The 15,727-nt window shown below is 44.8% G+C and overlaps 1 protein-coding gene across 8 annotated transcripts in view; it reads left to right on the top strand.

Moving 5' to 3' along the window:
• LOC311111539 (E3 ubiquitin-protein ligase arkadia-C-like) overlaps positions 1 to 14,569 on the top strand; it is a 36,870-nt gene extending 22,301 nt beyond the window's left edge. For 2 of the 8 annotated variants that reach the window (XM_084154286.1, XM_084154285.1), the window contains exons 4-14: positions 1,888 to 2,045; positions 6,706 to 6,900; positions 7,029 to 7,381; positions 8,734 to 8,995; positions 9,816 to 10,173; positions 10,326 to 10,451; positions 10,634 to 10,751; positions 11,233 to 11,313; positions 11,515 to 11,610; positions 11,919 to 12,011; positions 12,513 to 12,991. In XM_084154286.1, coding sequence (XP_084010412.1) covers positions 1,888 to 2,045; positions 6,706 to 6,900; positions 7,029 to 7,381; positions 8,734 to 8,995; positions 9,816 to 10,173; positions 10,326 to 10,451; positions 10,634 to 10,751; positions 11,233 to 11,313; positions 11,515 to 11,610; positions 11,919 to 12,011; positions 12,513 to 12,830 — 2,158 coding nt within the window. In that variant the 3' untranslated portion in view covers positions 12,831 to 12,991. Of the gene's footprint in view, positions 1 to 1,887; positions 2,046 to 6,705; positions 6,901 to 7,028; positions 7,382 to 8,733; positions 8,996 to 9,815; positions 10,174 to 10,325; positions 10,452 to 10,633; positions 10,752 to 11,232; positions 11,314 to 11,514; positions 11,611 to 11,918; positions 12,012 to 12,512; positions 12,992 to 13,018 lie in introns of those variants that run through there. The other 6 variants (XM_084154291.1, XM_084154288.1, XM_084154292.1 and 3 more) reach the window with 6 other exon arrangements.
• Positions 14,570 to 15,727: the final 1,158 nt, after the last annotated feature.

Here is a 15,727-nt window from a genome sequence, read left to right as displayed (position 1 = left end):
TACACAGTCCATAGATCCCGTCCCTGCAGTTAGCCCAACATTACCGCACTGTCGAGCGTTCTTTAAGCCCCCAGGCATTTGGCAGAGAGTGCGTGGAGATGTCAAAAACCTGGTCCTGCCAAGCCCCCAGTTCCCACAGTGTTCATGTTTACTGTGTTCTGTTTTCCCCTCGCCTCCACCCCTCAGAGGCCACGGTGGTAAACAGGTATTTACAAAATAATCCCAGGTCTACGTTGTGGGTAATTAGGTGCTTGTCCCTGGTGGGCTGGCCTGCTCCCTAGGCCCCGAGGAGGGAGACAGGAGGAGGTGGGCTGGCCTGTTCCCTGGGCCCAGAGGTGGGAGAGAGGAGGAGCAGGTGCCAATTACACTGCAATCAAGCCACATCTCTACTGGTTCTCTGTGTGTACCACCCTCACTGCTCCACATGGTGTGTGTGCGAGTGTGAACTGCCCCATGGGACATGCCGTCAGAAATTGCACTAATAGGTTTTTGTTGCCTTCCGTTCCTTTTCCTTTGTTGTGAAGCTTGTCCGTCTGACAGGAAATGGAATGGGCTGCAGTATGAGCTAATGGGAATCCCCCCACAGCACAGCACCGATGCAGCCCACAGCAGTGAGAATGGCATTTCCTCTGCTGAATGGTGTGAGTGGACACTCTCACAGCACTCTCTCCCATGCCTGCTTATTATAAGGACTTCTTAGGCCTACATAGCCTTGTGTGTGTGTGTGTATGGCCTTGCTATTGTTGTGTGCACACACACACTGGTCTCACTGGAATATCAGCAGCCCACCATGCTTGTCTGTAATCGTATTGTTTGGAGGTTTTAATGACGCAACCTGTGGTTAAGGGGTTCGAGCAGCAGCCCTGTGTTGAGAGGATCTCTTGGCACTCCCTTCCCTTAGCCTGGTTTACTGCTCTCTCTCTGGGAAAAACACTGCTGTTCCCCAGCCTCGTCTCTCCATGTCTCCATGACGGGCTGCTTTACGGCAGGCACTCTATCCCCTAGGCTCCTCCCCCCCATCCTGCTTTACGGCACACTGATACTCTCTGGACTCCCACATCACTCCGAGAGAGAGAGGGAGGAGGAAAGAGTGAGGCAGTGAGATGGGGGGAGAGAGGAAGACTGCAAAAGGGAGAGGAGAGAGAAAGAGAGAGCACAGTCAATGATGCACAATGGTTGTGACTTGAGCAAATGTGCGTGGTAGATGAGGCTAAACGAGGTAGATGTGTTGGATGTTGAATTGTGTTTTCCACAAGGTTGTTTTGGAGTTTGTTAGTGGGTGTGGTGGATGAAACCACGTGTTTAAAGCAAACGTGATATTTCTGTGTGGTTCTCAAAGGTGTGCACAGCTGTGTGTGTGTCTCTCTCATGCACACGGCTGTGTGTAACCTATGTCTTTTTGAATTAGCTGCAGCTCCAGCTCTCATGTCAGCTGGCTCTTATTTACATTCCTGCCGAGCATTCCAGCAGCTCCCAAAGTGAGCCTGATTGTGCTCAACACACAGAAAGAGCAGTGTGGCCCATCCCCCACCTCCAAATGACAACGCTTCAACTTTCATTTTACTACATGATAAATGACATCATAAAATGATCCGTTCTTCATATATTTATTTATACAAGAGACTTGCTTCGGGAGGAAAAACGGGCTGAATTGTCTGGATTTTCACACTTCTCCATGAAGTCCTATGGACTGGATCTCATCCACTGTGTGGTCATCAATATCATAGAATTGTTACAATATCATAGCCCAGGCCCAGGGTCCATATAACCTGGCATTATCAGCTTGATCCCAGTCAGTCTGAAAACTAAAGCCTTGTTTAATCTGGTTGTTTGCCCCCCTCTTCTCTCCTCTCCTCCATCTCTAACTGGCTGTGTTTGTGTCCACAGGCCTCGCTCGGTGGGAGGCCATGGCAGGATGTACTGGGGCCCCAGCTGCTCCCAGAACCGGCCCCAGGAGTCACGCGGCCGCCACCGCCTCTCTACCGTCATCCAGCCGCTGCGCCAGAGCGCCGGGGAGGTGGTGGACCTCACAGTGGACGAGGATGGTGAGCATGAGGACGCACCGACCCCCAATACCACTCTGAGATGGACTATATGATATAACAGCCACATAGAGCTCCTAGACTTAGACTCAGGCCTCTGTTTTTCCACTGTCTTTTCTTTCAAAGCTAGGCTCATTCGTCTTTCAACACAAAGGTGAGTTTACTGTAGTCCTTTGAGGCATTTGTCCTCTTAAGAAGGACAAAGTCATTTTCCTATGAACAACATACAAAGGGTTGCATATACTCTCTCTGTGTGTGTGTGTGTGTCTCTCACACTCTCTCTCACACACACACACACACACACACACACACAGATACAGAGAAGCAAGTTTACTCTTGAGGCAGAAAGAAAATAGATCTGGTGATTATATGTGTAAAACTCAATTACATTGGGAACAGCTTTTTCATAGATGCTGCATACGATAGCCGGCCTGTCGCACAGCATATGAATGTGGCCATCCAATACTAGGATTTAGATGAGTTTAATGCTTTCTTAAATGATCCAGCTCAACACTGCGTAGGGGGTTGGGAAATATTACATGTCAAATTTAAATACTCTCATTTACACGCTATTGTTTAATAGGATTATCTAGCTTCTTCCACACATCTATCCAAACTTGGGAGCGAGTGGGTGTCGCTAACTTGAATAAGAATTGTCCGGTCATCACAATTCAATTTGAAATGTTCCCGTAAGCGAGCACCGTTAATAATGATGAATCTATCTTTTCATCAAATGGAGGAATATTAATAGCGACCGTGCCCCTGAGAGCGACTTCTCTTTCATTGGTTGGTTTTACACATCAACCCAATGTCGTTTCATACTGTAAATCCTATCATGTTTGTTACTTGATAAAATGTCCCAGTAATGCCAGCCACCTGGAGCAGTAGCCATAAGCATGCTCTTCATTGTAACTGTATAGGCATTAGGCACAATGAATGAAATACACCTGGCAGTATTAAAGCTTATGTGGGTTAAGGGTTTCACTCTGGATTCAGGGGAACTACAGCCGACTCCTGATGAGTATAGCCTACATTGAATTACAAAGTCCATGGAAGAGCTGTGTATTTAATCATCCCCAATTCAAATACGTACAGTATTCTCACCAGACGTATAGGTCTACTCCAGTGCAGTTCATGCATTCATGACAGCCCCAAGCCATTGCATATAGGTGCTGTTCAATAAATTAGAATATTGTGGAAAGGTTAAATATTTTCAATAATTAAATTGACAAAGTGAAACTCATATATATCGTGGATTAATTACACAAAAAGTGAAATAGTTCAAGGCTGTATTTGTTTTAATCTTGATGATTATGGCTTACAGCTCATGAAAACCCAAAATTCAGTATCTCAGAAAATTAGAATATTGTGAAAAAGTTCAATATTGTAGACTCAAGGTGTCACACTCTAATCAGCTAACTAGTTTCTACAGTCAGTGATGATTTGGGGAGCCATGTCATCTTCTGGTGTTGGTCCACTGTGTTTCATCAAGTCCAAAGTCAACTCAGCCGTCTACCAGGAAATGTTAGAGCACTTCATGCTTCCTTCTGCTGACAAGCTTTATGGAGATGCTGATTTCATTTTCCAGCAGGACTTGGCACCTGCCCACACTGCCAAAGGTACCAATACCTGGTTCAATGACCATGGGATTACTGTGCTTGATTGGCCAGCAAACTCGCCTGATCTGAACCCCATAGAGAATGTATGGGGTATTGTCAAGAGGAAGATGAGAGACACGAGACCCAACAATGCAGACGAGCTGAAGGCCGCTATCGAAGCAACCTGGGCTTCCATAACACCTCAGCAGTGCCACAGGCTGATCGACTCCATGCCACGCCGCATAGATGCAGTGATTCATGCAAAAGGAGCCCCAACCAAGTACTGCCTGCATGTACAAGAACATACTTTTCAGAAGGCCGACATGTCTGTATTACATTTCCTTTTTTCACTGGTCTTATGTCATATTCTAATTTTCGAGATACTGAATTTGGGGTTTTCATGAGCTGTAAGCTGTAATCATCAAGATTAAAACAAATACAGGCTTAAACTATTTCACTTTTTGTGTAATTAATCCACGATATATATGAGTTTCACTTTGTCAATTGAATTATTTAAATTACTTTTCTACAATATTCTAATTTATTGAGCTTCACCTATATACACCTGTTAAAAATGACCTATAAACCCTCCATTTTAGGAAGGTCCTCTGTTAGATATAGCTGTGTTCCTTGTTCCTTGTAGTGTCAACTGGGTTCTTTGTTTCAGTTGCCCTGTCTAGTTGTGTTTGTTTTGTGTTTGTGGTCCTCTGTAGCTCAGCTGGTAGAGCACGGCGCTTGTAACGCCAAGGTAGTGGGTTCGATCCCCGGGACCACCCATACACAAAAAAAATGTATGCACGCATGACTGTAAGTCGCTTTGGATAAAAGCGTCTGCTAAATGGCATATTATTATTATTATTATTATTATTATTATTATTATTTTGATTTATTTCTATGAGATAGTTTTTCAATGAAAAGCTCATTATAAATTCAATGTAGTATTATTATTATGTATCAGGTGTTGACTGACTGTTTTTGTAATGGCTTTAAAATTCCAACATCCTACATATCTCTGGCTAATGGCTATGTTTTGCCGGACCAGTTTGCCCTCTAACCTGAGGCATTAGTAAACCAGACCAAAGCATTAATGTGACTTAAAAGTCCAATTTGGTGCATTCTCTTTATGGTCTCGCGCCGTGTGAATGATAACAGAATAGCAGAGCAATGTGAGATATGAGTGCATTTGCATTTCTTTTGAGGAGGAGGAAAAATTAATTTGTGAGTATGAAAAGCAGATGGGGTGCACACTCTGGAATGCTAATGAGGTCTCTTCTTCTCCCTGGCTGCCAAGCCACTGCAGTCAGTCTACACACCAGGGTTTCCATTAGCTTTTGGCCGATTTTAAAATAAATAAATAGAAAAGCAGATAAATAAAATTGCTGTGTGTATAGAAGGCCTACACTGAGTGTACAAAACATTAGGAACACCTTCTTAATATTCAGTTGCACCCCCTTTTGCCCTCAGAACAGCCTCAATTCGTCGGGGCATGGACTCTACAAGGTGTCGAAAGCGTTCCACAGGGATACTGGCCCATGTTGACTCCAATGCTTCCCACAGTTGTGACAAGTTGGCTGGATGTTCTTTGGGTGGTGGACCATTCTTGATACACACAGGAAACTGTTGAGTGTGAAAAACCCAACAGCGTTGCAGTTCTTGACACACTCAAACCAGTGCGCCTAGCACCTACTACCATATCCTGTTCAATGGCACTTAAATATTTTGTCTTGCCCGTTCACCCTCTGAATGGCACACATACACAATCCATGTCTCAATTGTCTCAAGGCTTAAAAATCCTTCTTAAACCTGTCTCCTCCCCATCTACACTGATTTGAAGTGGATTTAACAAGTGACATCATAGCTTTCACCTGGATTCACCTGGCCAGTCTGTCATGGAAAGAGCATGTTTTGTTCACTCCGTGTATATTTGTTATGTAGGCATATCTTATTTATCACATGCCTACAGCATACAGATACAGAGCCTTTGAGCTGAAAATCTGTCAGACAGCGCGAGAGCTGCTGCTGCTACAGCATCTCAAACAGCAAATGCATAGTCAGTGGAAGGTAGGCTACATCCGCGCGTCACACACCACTTTGCAAGGAGCTGGAGGCAGTATGCATTTTTAAAACATAGTTAATTGTTTGAAACCTGAATGTTAATCTACATATTATCAGGCAAGTCTTACCTTGCTTCAAAGTAGCCTAGCCAAAATCAGACCATATCTGTGGAGGCAATTATTTTATATCAACTTTCGTTCATTGTCCAGTAGTCGAAGGCACAGTCCTATTCATATTAGCAACCCATGCAGGTTGTTGCATGTTAGATCTCCCCTCTTTCTACATTTCCGCAATCAGGTGTGCGGTGCCGTTCTGACAAGTGTTTTCCTGCTAACTGCGTTATGGAACTAACATTCACACATAGTCTACTTCCTTGTGCACATTGGTGCGCATATAATGTGAAGAAATAATAGTTGATCAACGTTTTAAGCTAAACGTTCTGATCTGTTGCATCAGACTCATTGCTTTTTTTATGTAGCCTAGGCCTACTGGTTGGATGAATTTGGGAGCTATCGTCCCACACCTGTCCCAGAGTCAGTTTGGAATAGGCTATTTCTTTCTCTACAAGCTGACCAATAGAATAGGTAGCCTAAACTTTTCTACTATACTATAGTAGATTGACATAGGCTAGTGATTTTGCTGTTCGATACTCGTCTTGTTGGCTGAGGAAAAGTAAATGTGGACAGTTATTCGAACATCTTTAAAGTGCACATCAGAATTTGGTAAGATGGACTGCACATCATTGCATCCTCGACTTGCATGGTCTGTTAATATGAATTACCATAATCGAAATGTGAGTTCTGTCATTCTGAGCACCGTGGGTGAACGCCCTAATCAGGTTACGCAACCAATGCATATGGGTCCAGTACATTTCTCAAATGTCCGGTAAATTAAAATGCTGCCTGTCAAATATCCGGAAACCCTGCTACACACACACAGATGGATATGTGTGCTACGTAATGAATTCCCACCTATTTACTCTGTTTACCGGTCTCTTTTCCCTACCTCAGATCTCTCTGTCGTGCCATCCACCTCTGACAGCCTTCACCCTCAGACTGTCAGCTCCTCCTCTTCATCCTCCACTCATCATGCCTCTACCTCAGAGCCCCACGATGCCCCGGGCCCCTCCACCAGCTGCCCCGGTCAAGGCCCAGCCCCAGACAGCACGCTGGCACAGGGGCCAAGGGGTACCGCAGGCACAGAGGGTAAGACATACCATAGACTCTCCAGGAAGCCATGATGTCAACCTTGTGTGCCTTTATAAGTTTAGTAATCTTCCCTGTGGGTCATCTATGAATAATGATTGAAGGTGTTTTCCATCTCTCTCTATCAGATGAGAGCAGAAGAGGCTCGTCCGGTGTGGCAGGAGAGAGTGGGGGCACGGCCATGCCCAGGTTACCCTCCTGCTGCCCGCAGCACTCCCCCTGCGGAGGGCCCTCTCCTGGTCACATGACCATGAGCCATTCCAGCTGCCTGCAGGCCCAGCCCTCCCAGCAGCCGGGCTCACAGCAGCACAACCACGCCCACCACTTCCACCACCATCATCACCACGCGCCTCAGCACCCACCTCCACCCACTCTGCCCTTTCCTGAGCCCAGCTGCCCCCTGGAGAGGCCCACCGCCCTGCCTGCACCATGCAGAGGGGGAGGGGTCAGCAGCAGCAGCTCCACCCAGTACCACGACCAGGTAGGCATGAGCAGTAACAGCCCCTCCCCTGTTGTGTTTTTTACATTGCAGCATTGATGGAGGTTTGGCTGTTACTTCTGCTTCCTGTTTTAGTTTCCACAACTTTAATATATCGACCAGACCAGTAGAGAGAGTTTATGCATTTCTTATAACAGTAACATTTTATAAATATAGTCCATATTAGAAATTAGATTTTTTAAATCTTTGAAAGTATTTGATCATTTTCTTTTTTTACCCAAAATCTATAAAAGTAGGCTAACTGAATAGAGTCTGGGGAGACATAAGGCTACCTTTTCCTCCCACAATAGCTGGTGATAAATTAGAAATAATTTATAGTTTTAGTTAACTATGCAAGCCATGTTCTCCATGGCAGATGGCACCATCGCATTCAAATGTGTCTTTGACTAAATCTTTGTGTATCTTAACAAAAGGCTCCATCAATATCTGCACCAGCCAATGACTCAGATTCAAGGTGATTAAGAAGGATTAGGAAGGAAAAAACAGAATAGGAACTGATACAGACAAATAACTGGTATCTTAACAAAAACGTTACAAAGGATCTAGCTGGCAGCCTCCCTTGAAGTCAGATTCACCACTGAATAATTCAAATTCTGCTAATTGTTGGGAGATGCTGAATTGTATTATTTACCATCAAAGTGGAGCAGTGTGTGGTTAAAGTGTAATGAGTGTAGTTGGGTTGAGGTTGAGAGGGCTGTGTCTGCAGGTCAGGTTAGGGGCTCCCTAGACATCCGTCTCTCTTTGTCTGGATGCTCTGATTCCTACATAATTCATGCAGGGCTGGGGCAAGTATTCAAAACTGGGCCGTCAGGTCTCTACCATGAAAATGAGGAAGTAGTTAACATGTTGCATGGTTTAGGCAAAATGCTTTGCCCTTTGATGATTGGCCTACATGTAGATACTGCCCTCAGCGACAGCTCAGAGAAAGGAGACATACTGCCTGAATAAGGTGAATAAGTCCTGTTTTATGCATCAGTCTAAATATTATAATTTATTTTTATAATTCAACTAGGGAGGGCTGCTGCTATGATTTGAAACTCCATCACTTAGATTGAATTTTCTCCGCCGGTTTACTGCAGTCTAAACTGTGTAGCCCATTGTCTTGTACTTTTATCTTGTGCTTTGTGCTGGCTGGACCATGAAGCCCTGTGGTTTTAGTTGAGTGTTTTACTGGTTAGTTCTATATTCTGTCACTACAGAGATCAAAGTCCGACAGTAGCACCATAACACCATAGTCTGGTTCTACTCTCTCCATACATCTCTCCCTTATTCTTTCCTTTTCATTCCCCTCCTCTCCTCTCTAACCCTCCTATCTCTGTCTCTCCCCTCCTAAGCAGACTCTGCCGGTGGACCTGAGCAACAGTGGCTTGCGGAGCGGCGGGAGCAGTGGGGCCGGTAGTTTCCATGGTACCTCAGCCTTTGACCCGTGCTGCCCAGGCTCCACGTCGCGGCCCACGGCCTACAACTCCCAAAATGCAACGGGGCCAGGGCCCAGCCAGTCAAGCGCAGTGGTGGACTCCTTCAGCTCAGCCATGGTGGCCCAGCCTCAGCCACAGCCACAGCTATCCACCTGCAGGCACTTCATGCACCCCTCCTGTGAGTAGAGATACCTCTGCACCAAAAGGGAGATGGCCTTTTATTTTGGTAGATGAAGTTATTTTGTGGTTAGATTTTTGTGTGGTTTCTTTTGTTTAAGTGTTGATGTGATAGGAAAATGAAACGCTGCAGTAGTAACTATAGTGTATTATTCCCATGCAGAACCTGCATACTACTCTACTAAACACGTGAGCCTTTAGGCTATATACAGTAACTTACCACAAATGCTTGAATGATTATGCCGACAACGGCAGTCTTGAAACCCAGTGCTAATAGTAATTAAGAGAAACACCTGATGTTTAATGTGCTAAGTGCTGCGGGTGTGCTACCAAACAGGCCCTGTTAATTGCTGATTCTCCTCAGAATAGCTCTGTGTGGAATGAGAATGAGCGTGGCGGGGCTCCCTGGTGGGGCCATATTTAGAGGGATAATTGGAGCTGTTTGGCGCACCGGTCTAGTGCCTACACTCAGTCACGTCAGACAGTCAGCAATGCTCCGGACCCCTTCTCTCTGCAGTAGAGACAGACAGACAGACAGACAGACAGACAGACAGACAGACAGACAGACAGACAGACAGACAGACAGACAGACAGACAGACAGACAGACAGACAGACAGACAGAGGCTGGGTCTGTCTGGGGTCTCATTTGGGAGACCTGCTCAGCACAGGGAACAGCCAGCCAGGCAGCATGTTTCAGTGAGGAGAGTCATAACTGATGATGATCAGGTGTCCTCATTAGGAAGGGGACTTAAAGGGGGTGTTACTAACTACTTCTCAACTTTCTCCCACCACTCTCTCTCGCTGTCTCTCTGATACCCAGACGCCCCCCTGGCACGCTCCCTGCACCACCAGCCCTCTAACACCTGCCCCCATTCCCATGGTAACCCTCCTCCCCCTCCTCAGCCCACTCCACAGGTTGACTACGTCAACCCCCACACCGTCCATCCCTTCCACACGCCCCTGCCTTCCCACCCCCCTGGCCACGCCGTGCCCCCGCCCCCTCCTGCCCCTCTGCCCCACCACCTCCCAGGTTCCAGTGCCCCCCAACACCTGCCCGCGGAGCACCAGGCCCTGCAGCACCACATGCCCGCGCTGGGGACCTCTGTGCAGAGGCTGCACCAGCACGAGATGCTGCAGAGGATGGAGGTCCAGAGACGCAGGATGATGCAGCACCCCACGTGAGTGTAGCCTCTGTCCCCTGTCCTGGCAGCAACACAACTGCAAGCACAGACAGTAGCATCCAATTGTCTGATTACAGGGACAATATTATAGTATTTTCCCTCTAGTGTTTCTGATAAACCTCTCTCTCGCTTTCTCCTCCTTTCTCCAGACGAGCACATGAGCGCCCCCCTCCACACCCCCACAGAATGCACCCCAACTACGGCCATGGCCACCACATCCACGTGCCCCAGACCATGTCGTCCCACCCACGCCAACCTGAGCAGAGGACTGCATGGTCAGTACCATTTAGAGCAGTGGAGAGCCAGGAGTTTATGAACTGACGTATATGTGGTCTGCTGTGCACTATGGAAATAGTCAGTCATGTATGCCCTCATCTTCACTGTTGAAATGGCACCTGTGATGTCAATGTCTATGAGTTGATGATGACTGTTGTGTTGGTCTGGTTTTCTTCTGTAGGGAGCTGGGTATCGAGGCTGGAGTGACCGTGGCGCCGTATCCTTCAGGACACCTGCACCCTCACCTGCCCCACTACCACCCTCCGCCAAGACTGCACCACTTCCCTATCCCCTTCATGGTGAGTGCACGACTGGCACCCTCACTCTAAGCACACGTTCCACATTAGCATAAATGAGAAATAAATGCTTTTATTTGAAGCATGGTGTAGATTAATGATGGTAGCCCTCTATTTATAACATCTGTTATTTCAAGGATGGTTTGTTGGGCCACATGAATAATGCATTGGCAATAAGGCATTTCAAGTGCATATTCAACATAACCAGCGGCCTGAAATCAATAGAAGCCCCTTTGAAAAGATGTTAAAAGTTCATGCACAATGTCAGAAAATATGAAGTTGTGAGACTTCTGTGGTTATCAAAAATGCAGTTTTCGGCAATGCTAGCCAGAATTTATACCAAAGTCGAGCAGTGTCAGCAGACTTAATTGATCATGCTATATCCCTATATGTGCTTCATGAACTGTAGCTCACAGAAACAAATGACTGTACTCCACAGAAGTGAACATATTTTAATGGAATTGTTTTGCCTCCTCCCTCACAGCACACTGGCATGTCTGAAGTAACCTACCCGCACATTCGCTACATCTCATCCAGAATGACTGGATTTGGACGAACTTATGAGGTAACACTTGATTAGTAAAGAGATAGTAACTAGGGCCTGGAGTTTTTCCTGCTCGGGTCATGTGGTGAGGAAACACTCCTGGCCCTGGTAATTAGTTATGATGGAGCTAAGAGCATCTTATGGCTGTGGCTTATGAGCTGTGTGTAAGTGAGTTAGCTCAGTCTCTCATGTTGGGTTTGTTTACCTTCCCTATTTCCTCAGGATCTGCTGCATTTAGAGGAGAGATTGGGGACTGTGAACCGAGGGGCCTCTCAGGGAACCATAGAGAGGTGCACTTACCCACACAAGTACAAAAAGGTGAGAGCACTCCTATAAACGTGTGTGTGTGTTTCAGAACAAATCCTATTTAATGTAGTTTGCTGTGATGTATTTTGTGCATGTCTGCACAAGATCTTATTCTGGGACAGAGTGCACATTCACAGTGGTTATTTTGTGCTCCTTTCAAAATATGAATGTATTGCTATCCTTAAGCCAGATGCTGTAGAAACTAGAAGGTGTCCCTTTCAACCAAAGTTGCAGCCTTAGAAAACATTGTAGGGAAAGATTCCATCTAGTTTTCCAAATGTATTTAAATAAGTAACCTAATAACCTGCTGCCCAATACAGAAGGTGTTGGAGACTGAGAGAGACATTGACGAACAGTTAACCCCTGAAGCATGGGCAACTATTGGGAAAAATATGCACGCAACCTCAGACTCGGTGAGAAAAAAATGAACTAATTCAATTTGGAAACGTGTCTCTGCTCATTTATAGTTGTTAACGGTAGTCGTGTTGGGGGCAAGGGGATTCGGCAGTAGAAACATTTGATAGATTTTTAGCAATATTGATTTAAATATATTTTTTCAAATCCATATTACCTTGATCCATAGGGATGACATGTTTTGTAGCCAGGACAAAATGACCATTCTCTCTGTCCTTATAGGGATATGTGTTCACCCTCATAATGCTTGTACTGTATACAGTAAGCCTTCTAGCAGTCATAAAGGATAGTTTATTCACAAGTTGGTCTGTACCTGTAATGTTAACACCCTGTGAACACTGAATACATTTCTTGTGTTTGACGGTAACCCCCATAAAATGGACTCAGCCTTCCATGTTTGTAATACATATTTTATAATGTGAATAAGAGTTGTCTTTGTGCAAACGTTGTTTTTGGTGCGGTGTATCTATAATGGTGTTTTCCAATGTTTCCATGAACAGAGAAAGCTGCATGGTAAGCAAGATGAAGATGAGGGGGCGGACGAAGACACAGAGGAGAAATGCACCATCTGTCTGTCAATACTGGAGGAAGGGGAGGACGTCAGGTACAGTTATACTGTGGCGTGCAAGTGTGTTTTAATGTGGGGCTGTTTTTGTGTGAGAACGACCGCTCCTTTCCCACATTTTCTGTTGATATGCCGTAGCGATTTTCTCAACACCCAAAAGTATAGTAATCAGCAGAAAAGCCAATCCTCTGAGTGCCTGAAAATGACTGGTCTCAGAGGATGTTTCTGGAGCTCAACATATGTGCTCATGTGATCAAGTGAGTTTTAGAGTTTCTGCCCTCTGTTGGTGTAATGTGAGAACTGTAATGTGTGAATGTTAATTTTCCATCTTTCAACAAACCAAATTGAAATAATTTTATTCATTGTCATTTCATTCCATACGGGATCTTTTTTCATTATTCGGGAATTCAAATGTCTAACAATATATTCTCTCTTCCACAGACGTCTACCTTGTATGCATCTCTTCCACCAACTGTGTGTGGACCAATGGCTCCTCACCAATAAGAAGTGCCCCATCTGCAGAGTGGACATCGAGGCGCAGTTGTCTGCCGTTGAGAGTTGATGCTGTTTTTCTAACAACCCTTTGTTGGAATTTTCTTTCATTGTTGTTTATTGTTTTAAGTTTTCTTCAGTACTGCAGTCAACCAAAGAGGGCATGAATTACCTGCGCAGATCCACTATGAGAAAAAAAAACATCAGGCTAAAAAAACATTGAGCCTAGAGTGCCAGCTATCACATAGTACAATACTTCTAGAATTGACATCTCCATTAAGGATTTAAAATGTTATTGTATTTATAAAGCTTTATGTAGCTTTTGATTGTTTCCTCGTGTCATACTTTTTTTTTTTTTTTTGCATGGCTCCTCGCAATGCATTTCTTTGCACATATATTGTGGGCTTCTCATGGCCTAACAACTTGCAGGTGAGGATAGCTGCTCTAGTAAAGAAGCATTTCTATATACCTAATGCCTTGCTTTACTGGAATAGAATGTCAACCTCCATTTAAAAACATTGCAGGACTCATTTTACCGATCATTGTATTGATTAGTTTATGTTTAGACAATGTGGTTTGCTAGTGGAAGACGTTTAGTTTCTAAGAAGGTAAATCAAGACATTCCTTAATTAGGAAAATATCATGTTAAACAGATCAGCTGCTGTATTCGTGTTCACCCAGTATTTCTAGAGTGGGAATAAACTCAAACTGCACCTCACCTCCCAGAAAATGCAGATGCGTGTCTGCCATCTTACACCTCCCCTGCACCACCTTGATTTGACTAAACACCATTCACACGTCATCTAATGTATTTAAGAGAAAATGAATGTCACATTTGTCTCTTGGCTGTTCTTTTTCATTGGAGTGATTGTTGAGGTCTGCTGAGGATACAGTCTCTGTGTTCTGTTTGGATTTCTCCCTCAGACAGGCCCCAGATGGTAAACTGGGTTCTATAAGGGGATCTCAGGCCCACAGATGCAACCAGTTTCACATGAGCCTGCAACCTGGGGAAATCTGTTGTTTGGAAGCTGGGAATGGCATTGGTTTATCCTTGCTTTTAGTTTATCCCTGTTTTTCTTCAGAGGGAAATACACAGCGCTCAGCTCAGAATAATAAAAAAGTAACTGATTATTCTTACAACCCAGATCATTGTTCTTACCCACTCTCTCTCTCTCTCTCTTTCTCTTTCTGTAGCTGTGCAGCAGCAATCCCTCTTTGCTGCCATTGAAAAGATAACACTAATATTATTCTCGCCTAGCTAACTTGCATATACTTGCACAGGAGAGAAAAGACAGGAGTGTTGTAAAGAGAGTGTGCTGAGGCCATGTATTTCCACTCTGATTGCTGAATTTTGGAAAAGATAAATAATTTTGAATGGAGTGTTGGAATGCAGTACTTATGGCAGGTATCCATGCATTCATAGACTTAATGGCACCAGGATGATATTCCATGGGATTTATATTAGTTTTAAAATAATATTAATAAAGTTAGACTACTCTTTCCTGTGTCTGTTTATTTGTGTCCTCTTACCATTCACTTATGCATGTTGGTCCATATTTCACAACTGCACGTTCAGAGGTACAGTGAGGGAAAAAAGTATTTGATCCCCTGCTGATTTTGTACGTTTTCCCACTGACAAAGAAATTATCAGTCTATAGTTTTAATGGTAGGTTTATTTGAACAGTGAGAGACAGAATAACAACAACAAAATTCCAGAAAAATGCATGTAAAAAAATTTATAAATTGATTTGCATTTTAATGAGGGAAATAAGTATTTGACCCCCTCTCAATCAGAAAGAGTACTGGCTCCCAGGTGTCTTTTATACAGGTAACGAGCTGAGATTAGGAGCACACTCTTAAAGGGAGTGCTCCTAATCTCAGTTTGTTACCTGTATAAAAGACACCTGTCCACAGAAGCAATCAATCAATCAGATTCCAAACTCTCCACCATGGCCAAGACCAAAGAGCTTTCAAAGGATGTCAGGCACAAGATTGTAGACCTACACAAGGCTGGAATGGGCTACAAGACCATCGCCAAGCAGCTTGGTGAGAAGGTGACAACAGTTGGTGCGATTATTCGCAAATGGAAGAAACACGAAAGAACTGTCAATCTCCCTCAGCCTGGGGCTCCATGCAAGATCTCACCTTGTGGAGTTGCAATGATCATGAGAACGGTGAGGAATCAGCCCAGAACTACACGGGAGGATCTTGTCAATGATCTCAAGGCAGCTGGGACCATAGTCCAAGAAAACAATTGGTAACACACTATGCCGTGAAGGACTGAAATCCTGCAGTGCCCGCAAGGTCCCCCTGCTCAAGAAAGCACATATACAGGCCCATCTGAAGGTTGCCAATGAACATCTGAATGATTCAGAGGAGAACTGGGTGAAAGTGTTGTGGTCAGATGAGACCAAATTCGAGCTCTTTGGCATCAACTCAACTCGCCGTGTTTGGAGGAGGAGGAATACTGCCTATGACCCCAAGAACACCATCCCCACCGTCAAACATGGAGGTGGAAACATTATGCTTTGGGGGGGGGGGGGGGTTCTGCTAAGGGGACAGGACAACTTCACTGCATCAAAGGGACGATGGATGGGGCAATGTACCGTCAAATCTTGGGTGAGAACCTCCTTCCCTCAGCCAGGGCATTGATAATTG

This window comes from Coregonus lavaretus (genome assembly GCF_964263955.1).
Source record: "Coregonus lavaretus genome assembly, chromosome: 37".
Lineage (NCBI taxonomy): Eukaryota > Metazoa > Chordata > Actinopteri > Salmoniformes > Salmonidae > Coregonus > Coregonus lavaretus.
The sequence above is the reverse complement of the archived record's forward strand: the minus strand, read 5'-3'. Positions and strand labels throughout refer to the sequence as shown.